Source organism: Colobus angolensis, unplaced genomic scaffold (assembly GCF_000951035.1).
Source record: "Colobus angolensis palliatus isolate OR3802 unplaced genomic scaffold, Cang.pa_1.0 Scaffold93, whole genome shotgun sequence".
Lineage (NCBI taxonomy): Eukaryota > Metazoa > Chordata > Mammalia > Primates > Cercopithecidae > Colobus > Colobus angolensis.
In genome coordinates, this window is record NW_012123265.1 from 1,242,429 (window position 1) to 1,251,354 (window position 8,926).

Consider the following 8,926-nt stretch of genomic DNA (forward strand, 5'->3'; position numbering starts at 1 on the left):
TTGAGCCACCGCGCCCGGCCTTCTTTTTTTTTTTTCAACCTGTTCAGTGTTGCCAATCAACCGAGGGTCTGTGAGTGGCGGCATGGGATCTGGCAGGAGGGTTTTTCCCCCCTTGCCTTGGTTCCTTCGCAGAACTGGGCCACCGGGTTGTGCGGGAAGGGGTTAAGGCCGCATCCTGATGCCTGTAGGGTGAGGGTCCCTGCTGGCGTGTCCAGGCTATGGGCTGAGCTGTGCTGGGGAGAAGAGACCTGCGCATGGAGGGAATCGCTCCCCGAAGGTTTCCTGTTGCCTTGCCTCTTCCCCCGTTTGTCGGCCAGTTTGTGGTTTCTGCATCCACAAAAGTTTCAGGAAGTATTAACAAAAGAAAAATATGGCCGGGCGTGGTGGCTCACATCTATAATCCCAGCACTTTGGGAGGCTGAGGTGGGTGGATCACCTGAGGTCAGGAGTTCGAGACCAGCCTGACCAACATGGAGAAACCCTGTCTCTACTAAAAATACAAAATTAGCCAGGCATGGTGGCGCATGCCTGTACCAGCTACTTGGGAGGCTGAGGCAGAGGAATCGCTTGAACCCAGAAGGTAGAGGATGCAATGAGCCGAGACCACACCATTGCACTCCAGCCTGGGTAACAAGAGCAAAACTCTTGTCTCAAAAAAAGAAAAATATATATATATTTTTTTCCCTGAGGAATGGAGCAGGGACAGTGGAGATGAGTCCCCTGGGAGAGGGGGCCTGGCCACAATGCTAAAATATCTCAGGCTCCTGAGTGGCTGGCTTTCTCTAGGACCCTCAAGCCTGCCTAGGGGCCCAGTGGGGAAACTGAGACCCGCACAAGGAAGTAGAATTCTGAGTCATTGGGGCTAAGCCTGATCCCCTCTCCATGCTGACCACCCCCTACTATGGTCCTCAGTAGGTTTTTTTTTCTTTGAGGCGGAGTCTCACTCTGTTGCCCAGGCTGGAGTGCAGTAGTGCAATCTTGGCTTGCTGCAACCTCTACCTACTGGGCTCAAGCGATTCTCCTGCCTCAGCTTCCCAAGTAACTGGGATTACAGGCACATGCCACCACACCAAGCTAATTTTTATATTTTTAGTAGATACAGGATTTCACCATGTTGGCCAGGCTGGTCTTGAATTTCTGGCCTCATGTGATCTGCCTGCCTCAGGCTCCCAAAGTGCTGGAACTACAGGCGTGAGCCACCACACCTGGCCCCTCAGTAGGTTTTAAGAAGCCCCCAGCCCTCCGTCTCTCCTTCTGGGCCTGACCAACTATACTGCTTCATCTCCCATGGCCACACACCCCACCCCGGGGCCCTGCACCGTGAGATAATGTGAAATACCGACTGTGGACCAAATGCAATAAAACCTGTTTTTAAGAAAAAGAAAAAAATTACTAGACTGTTAAGCTCCCCAAGGGCAGGGACTTCATTTTGTCCATTGCTTTAGGTGAAGTTGTAGAACAGTGCCTGAACCTGATCTATGCAGATGCGAAATATATGCTTACAGGAAGAATGAAATGTAAATAAAGGGCATACCCCAAAGTAGGGACTTCCACAATAAAAGGCCGTTTCCACACCCAGAGCTGAAATAGACAACCATCTTGATGTTAACTTGTGCTCAGTCAGATGCATTATTGAACTTGGAAGTTTCCTCCCAAAGCTGATGATGGTTAGTTTTGAATCTGACCCAAAGGCTGACTATGGGTCAGCTGAACCTGCTGAAGGCCATAATGAAGGACTGCATCTGTTTGACTGCCATTAAGCTGCCTCTCTCAGTTGTTCGCCCTTAAGGATGAGTAGACCACTGTAGGTCACTCATTTTTAATCACTGCACTAATACCGTGAAAGTTCCCTCCTCCCACCTCTCCACTGTCAGCTTCCAGAACACACTTGAAGAAAGGTGGCCCCCAGACTGTGAGACTGGGATGGGGGAATGTGCCGGCTCTCCTTCCCTCCAGCTTAACCTTTCCTCTTGAGCTAGTCAAGACCCCTCACTTGGGCCCTTAGAGACTAAAGCCAAACCAATTTCCTCTACGTGAATGTTTCTGGAAAACCCTAAAATAAAAATAAATAAAAAAGACTAAGCACTCTTGGGGCAGGGGGCCAGGAGAGCTTGTTATTTATAGCTGTGGGATTCAGGGATCCAACATTCTACCCTCTCCACTCAGGCCCTGCTTTCTGGTAGTAAAAAAAAAAATGCCAGGGAGCTGGGCATGGTGGATCGTACCTGTCATCTTAGTGCTTGGGAGGCTGAGGTGGGAAGACTGCTTGAGCCCGGGAGTTTGTGACTAGTCTGGGCAACACAGTGAGTGAGACCCCGTCTCTAGAAAACATTAAAAATTAGCCAGGCATGGTAGCACATGTCTGTGGTCTCAGCTACTTGGGAGGCTGTGGTAGGAGGATCACTAGAGCCCAGGAGGTAGAGGCTGCAGTGAACCGTGATTGGGTCACTGCATTCTAGCCCGGGATGGGTGACAGAGCAATACCCTATCTCAAAGAAAAAAAAAAAAAAAAAACCAGGGAACTTTGGGGTCTGAAATTTCCATTCATATCCCACCTGATCACTGCAGTGATGACTTGGTGAAGCCACAGTCATGTAGGCTTCATCTATAAAATGGGCCGCCCTTCACAAGGTTGTCAAATTCATTCATAATTCATAATTCATACAGGACTGGGCATCCTGTAAGGTACCAGGTCCTGGACATATACCAAGAGGTAAAAGTTGTGTCTGTCACCCTCAAAGTTCATGAGCTGTTTGGCTTAGTGAATCCAACCCATTCAGCTGTGCCTCTGTTTCTCCACCTTCGAAACCTCAGGCAAGGCTGGACCATGGGGTTTCTGAAGTTCAAAATTCTGAGATTAAAAGCTCAGCTTGTTTAATATTTACCTCACCTGCTTCAAGGGAATGTCAGGAGGATAAAGCAAGCTCAGAGTTGCAAAAGGGCTTTGAAGGAGAAGATGCACATACAAACAAGGCATTAATTACATCAGATAAGTTCTTTGAGCTTAACTTCATAGACGCCCTTGATATTCATAACCCAGGGGCGAACAACAGGGGTGATTGTTCCTTAGCAATATGGAAACTTGTCTGCTTGGCTAAACTTGAGTGTGTATGTTCCTGCAGGATAACCCTTTCAACGTGGCTGGATCCAGGCTGGGGCTGTATGTTTTGAGGATGAGGAACTAGGGTGCGGGTGGGGTGGTAGAAAAGTGCCAGCTGAAGACCAAGGGTAGAAACAGCAAGATGTTTTGTTGGGAAGTCCCAATTTATTGGGACTAACTGGACCACGAAATGCGCTTTTACTTAAAAAAGAAAGCAGCAGCCCATGCCACCGGAAGCCTACTGTAAGACCTAGCCATGTGGCAGGGAGTTTCAAGGTACGCCAAGCCCATTAACCCGTCCTTTGTTGTATAACCCAGGTGTGCTCCTGGCACAAACCCACCATTTTCACAGTGGAAAAGCAGACATCCGAGAAAGCTGAATTTCCTCTAAAGGTTTAAAATGCCTGACATCATCGGGAAGCACGCGCCAACCCAACCATGAAATCCAAAACCTGATCACCGCTTCCCCAAAACCTCAAGCCTAGTGAAGTGACAGCTAATCTGGTATTTTTTGCTTCAGTAGGTAAGAAGGTACAGACAACACTCAAAGCTATAGCCTGCTCTGGGAGGCTGTAGTCAGAGAACTTGACAATGGGGGTGGGGTGGGGTGTAATTTGGCAGAAGTCTGGTTAGCAATAAGGCTTCCTCAGGGAGCCGGAATTGGATTTGGGGCCCTGCCCGAGTTCACATTTTTTACATGTTGGCTGAGTTGCAGTTTGTTAGCCAGCCAGTAATAAACCCCTGCACAAGAATTTAAAGTTTATGAGGCATGGCTTCTTAATGCCTCTCCTCAGCTCCCTACAGCCAAGGGTTTAAGGAGCCTAGCCTAGCCCGGGTGTTAATTGTTTTGGCAATCTACAGTTATTTGGAGAAAGAATTTTTTTAAAAAGGTCTTCCACAGACTCAAGGTCTTCAATCCTCTTTTGGAGAAATAAAAGAGCCACTCTGTCCCCTCGGCATTGACAGCCCCACATGCAAGCAGTGGGAATTTGTGCCTGGGGTGAGGAATAAGTTGATGGAGACTTTAGAAGAATGCTGGGTAGCAACGATTCTCAACGTTTTGAAAGCCAGGTAAGCCACAGTTCCTTCCCCGCAAAAATGAATACTCAAATCCCCAAAAAATTTCAATGTAAGGATCCTCTGAAACTCCACCCAAGGATCCAAGGTTATACCCATTTAAGAACTAAGGTTTCGCCGGGCGCAGTGGCTCACGCCTGTAATCCCAGCACTTTGGGAGGCCGAGGCGGGAGGACAACGAGGTCAGGAGATCGAGACCATCCTGGCTAACATGGTGTAACCCCATCTCTAATAAAAATACAGAAATTAGCCGGGCGTGGTGGCGGGCGCCCGTAGTCCCAGCTACTCAGGAGGCTGAGGCAGGAGAATGGCGTGAACCCGGGAGTCGGAGCTTTCAGTGAGCCAAGATCGTGCCACTGCACTCCAGCCTGGGCGACAGAGCGAGACTCCGTCTCAAAAAAAAAAAAAAAAAAGAACTTAGGTGTTATCCCTTGCTGGAGCCCCCACCCATTGTCCTAATCGAGAGGGAGAAAGTCCTTCACTAGCTAGCAACCACCTGGGTCTCATAAGACACTGGTTCTCCTCACTGAAGTTGCAGCCCCCACCCCCTCAGGTTTTTGAACTTGGGGTGGGGTGTAGGAGTAACTGAGGGATCAAAAATGTGCTTTGATCTCCAGTCCATCGCCCCCATAGCCCCAGGCCTGCCAGCTTGAGACACTCTCCCCCTCAGACTTCCCCCAGTGACCTAGCATCCAAAGCCTGAGACGCTGGGGGCGGGGTGGTTCCCGTACGTGATAGCCCCAGCCCAGGTGTGCCAGGGCCCAGTTTCCAGGCAGGCTGCAGGGGCGCAGGCCCTCCGGGAAGGGCAGGGTTAAGAGTGCATTCCAGCTGCCGAGGAAGAAGGGGGGCGGGGTAGGGGAGCACGGAGAAAAGAAACAGACCCGGTCTGTCTGACGGAGACACAAAGCACGGTTCACAAAGGGGGCCCGAGAGGGGCGAAGGGGGCTGCCCGGGGCACGGCTCATCCCCACACCTGCGCGGGGGTTGGGGGAAGAATGTGGCCCGCGCATTCCTCTGCTGGGGCCAGCGGGGGAGAACTTCCCACGTCGAGACCGGGTAAGGGGCTCAGCCATCCGGCACCTCGGAGGAGGGGGTCAAGGTAGGCAGTGGCTACCGGACGAGGACTGGATGTCACAGGCGCTCTGCCGCCCAGATTTCTTCGTCAGCCACCACCCCCAACCCTAGCCCCCGGGGCGCGTTCTGCGCCTCCCCAGGACCTCAGGTGGCGCCCGGAGTCCCTTGCCCCAGCCCGAACACGCCTCGCGTGGGCCACACCAGAGCGGTCACGTGCGGCCCCTACCCCGCGGTTCCACCCGGAGGGTCTTACCTTTCCCCAGCTCCTGGCTGGGCTCCTGCTCCGCGCCTCCCGCCTCCAAGGTCACTTCAGCCTCCCCGAAGACCGCCCGGCACGGCTCGGAGGCCGCGCACTGCAGCCAGCAAACCTGCGCCCGAGGGCAGAGGGGGAAGACGGAGGCTGGGTCATAGGCGTGCCCGGCCCTGCAGTCCCCACCCTGCAGGGTCTCACGGGCCCTCCAGGACTCCCTTGGCCCCAGGAGCGCAGCCCCGGGCTCTCCCCGACGCCACTTCCCCATGCGGACCCCGCCCGCCCCCCAGGGAGCGGTCCGGGTCGGGGCCAGGGTGAGGCTGTGGAGTACCTGAAGGAGGAGGAGAGACGCGAGAGGTCCACGAGGGAGCCCCATGGCTGCAGAGAGAGGTGAGGCAGCTGCCGCGACGGCGGGCCGGTGCTCCGCTCAGCTCTCACCCCTTTGAGCACTGTAGCCCCGGGGAGCGAGCGGGCGGAGGCCAGGTGAGCGCAGGTGGGTGCTGATTGGTCCAGGGCCACGAGGTCCCGCCCCTTCGCAGGTGGGACCGATGCGGGCGCGATTGAGGCCCCAGCTAATCCCTCCTGGCCTCCCGGATACCCTCCTGCGCTCTCCTTGCTTTTCTGAAGCTGTTCTCTGCAGGGACTCAGCCCCTGTCTCGCAGTTCTGAGTTAGAGGAGAAAAGAACACCCAGCGTAGTCCTCAGCCTCCGCAGTACGGGAAGAGAAATGTTTCCTTGCCTTGCGGTTACAGCGGAAAAAAGTGGAGACACATCTGAAGTCGACTGAAAACTGAGGCTCCGCGTTCATGATCCCGGGAGGCGCTGTTATCCCAAAGCTTTGAAGCAAGCCTGTGTGTCCTCCTACACGCGGCTGTAGCGGGGCCGCCCAAGCCTCTTTCTCCACCTCCCGTGCCAGCCCGCTGGGGAGGATCCTCCGGGGTTTAAAACTAGCAGGTCCCGAGGGACTGCGTTTCTGAATTAGATACAACGTCCCCATCTTTTTTTTTTTTTTTTTTTTGAGACGGAGTCTCGCTCTGTCACCCAGGCTGGGGTGCAGTGGCCGGATCACTCGGCTAATTTTTTAAAAATTTTTGTAGAGATGTGGCGAGGCGGGGAGGGGGAGGATCTCCCTATGTTGCCCAGGCTGGTCTCGAACTCGTGGACTCAAGCGATCCTCCGCCTCCCAGAGTGCTCAGGTTACGGGCGTGAGCCGCCACACCCGGACTGCTTCTTCCATTACACAGCTAAACAAATGGAAGCTAGGAGAGAAAGTCCCAGAGTTTGGAAGCTGTAGTGGTGCCAAAGGGTGCGAGCTAAGAGGATGGTTACTAGTCCCATAACCTCCAGCACCCCTACCCCCCATATAAATAACGCTTTGTCAACTTTCTGTAAAATGTAAATAAAGGCAATTTTTAAAACGCAGAGGTTTTGAAATTGGTCTGAAATACTGTATATAATCTGGGTAAAAACTGCTTGCTGCGCAAAGCAGCCTCCAGAGTCTCCTTTGGAAAACAGCTCTCCCACACTCTTCCTAGGAGATAAACGCCAGACCTGGGATTCATTCCTCTACGTTACTCTCATTCCACTACGTTAGACATGAGGTGCTTTCCTCTTTGCCGCACACAAGTGGGCTCTGGCCATAAAAACGGTCTTGAGTTTCAATCACTACCTTGCAAGCCCTTCCCCACGGAGCGGAGCTTTCCTGGCCAGTCTCTCTCGCCGGTCCCCTCACTCCTCCTCCACCTTCTCCTGCTGCCTTGAGAAGCCCTGGATGCCACCTCCTCGTCCTTCTCCCTCCCCGTCCCCAGCTCAGATTTAGGGGTTTGAGGAACGAACGAGACTGGAGAGTTTTTTTGTTTTGTTTTTTTGAGATGGAGTCTCACTGTCGTCCAGTGCAGTGGCGCGGTCTCGGCTCACTGCAACCTCCGCCTCCCAGATTCAAGCGACTCTTCTGCCTCAGCCTCTCCGAGTAGCTGGGACTACAGGCGCCCGCCACCACATCCAGCTAATTTTTGTATTTTTAGTAGAGACGGGGTTTCGCCATATTGGCCAGGCTGGTCTCGACCTCAGGCGACCTGCCTCCCTTGGCCTCCCAAAGTCCTGGGATTACAGGCGCGAGAAACGGCGCCGGGCCTGGAGTTTTAAATGACAGATTATTTGACCTTACAGGGCTAATTTGGTAACCTACCCATCCTCCTCCCCGCCAGGCCAGTGACTAAGCCATGGATTGCTTGCGTTGAGAGGGTGGGGGGGTCTTGCTTTCTCAGGCCTAGCACGGGCCCTTGGGCCGGCACCACCTGGGTTCAAACCCAGGTCCCACCCCTTAGTAGCAGTGAAGCCTTCGGGAAGTAAAATAAACCCTAGACCTCAGTTCTGCATCTGTCAAATGGGGCTGTTATGATCTTAGTATTTTACCTTCTCATAGATGAGTATTAAATAAATTAGAAGGTTTCAAACGCTAAACATAGTATCTGGCACAGAGCAGGTGCCCAAATACTGCCTGGTATCATTGCTCTCAGATGCCTGGCGAGCCGTCTCTCTTTCTAGCACCCCCACGTCCCCTGAATTAAGAGGAGAAGCGTTGTAATCCTCCAATTTCATGGCTGAGGGTACAACGAGCAAAGTGGCATCTGGTATCTCGGGAGCACTGCCTTATCTGGCGGCTGAGCCCAGCAGCTGGGGCTGGGACTGAGGCTGGGGGTGAACCACGCGGTGGGGAAAGCCTGAGGCTGCTCTCTGAGCTCCGCGCCCTCCGGGCCTGAATCTCCCACAGGGCGCTTTTTATGCCTAAGGGGGGTCAGGTCTCCGCGCACCCGCGCGGCCCAATGGAGTAGGCCCCAGGCGGGACAGGGTGGCCAGGCCGACGCTCGCCTGGCAGGTTCCCCCGCGCCGGCCCGGAGCCAGACGAAGCCATTAGGCGGACGGTTAAACACAAACGAGCCTCGGGATGCAAGCCCTAATTAAGTAAACACCTGGCTGGAGGGCTGTTGAGCGCGCTCATTTCCGCCTCCTTCCTGGGCACTCAGCATTCCGGGCGGGGGCGGAGAGAGGAGCGGAGATTGGAGAGTCAGCTCTTCTGCCTGCAACGCGGACCGCACCGCTGCCTTCTCCTTAGCTCCCCTTGTCGGTCATTCACTGCTTCATTCATTTCACAAACATTTGCTGACAGCCGGCGATGTGCCAACCACTTAAGATACAACAGTGAACAAACAAACATCCCTGCGCCTTAGGACTTGCTATCTAGAGTGTGGAGGGTAGAGGAAAGTGAAAAAAAAAAAACTGGAAATGTAATATGTTAGATGGTAACATGTGCTATGTACAAGAACAAGGACGGGGCCCGGCGCAGTGGTTCAAGCCTGTAATCCCGTTTAGGAGGCTGAGGCGGGTGGATGGCTTGCGCCCAGGAGTTTGACTCCTGCCTGGGCA

The 8,926-nt window shown here is 53.6% G+C and overlaps 1 protein-coding gene across 1 annotated transcript in view; it reads right to left on the bottom strand.

Moving 5' to 3' along the window:
• Positions 1-6,570, bottom strand: part of CDH3 (cadherin 3, type 1, P-cadherin (placental)) — a 75,373-nt gene extending 68,803 nt beyond the window's left edge. The window contains exons 1-2 of the mRNA XM_011932128.1: positions 5,833-6,570; positions 5,505-5,619 (exon numbers count right to left, since the gene is read on the bottom strand). Of these exons, the coding sequence (XP_011787518.1) occupies positions 5,505-5,619; positions 5,833-5,877 (160 nt within the window). The 5' untranslated portion in view covers positions 5,878-6,570. The remainder of the gene's footprint in view (positions 1-5,504; positions 5,620-5,832) is intronic.
• Between the last annotated feature and the right edge of the window lie 2,356 nt (positions 6,571-8,926).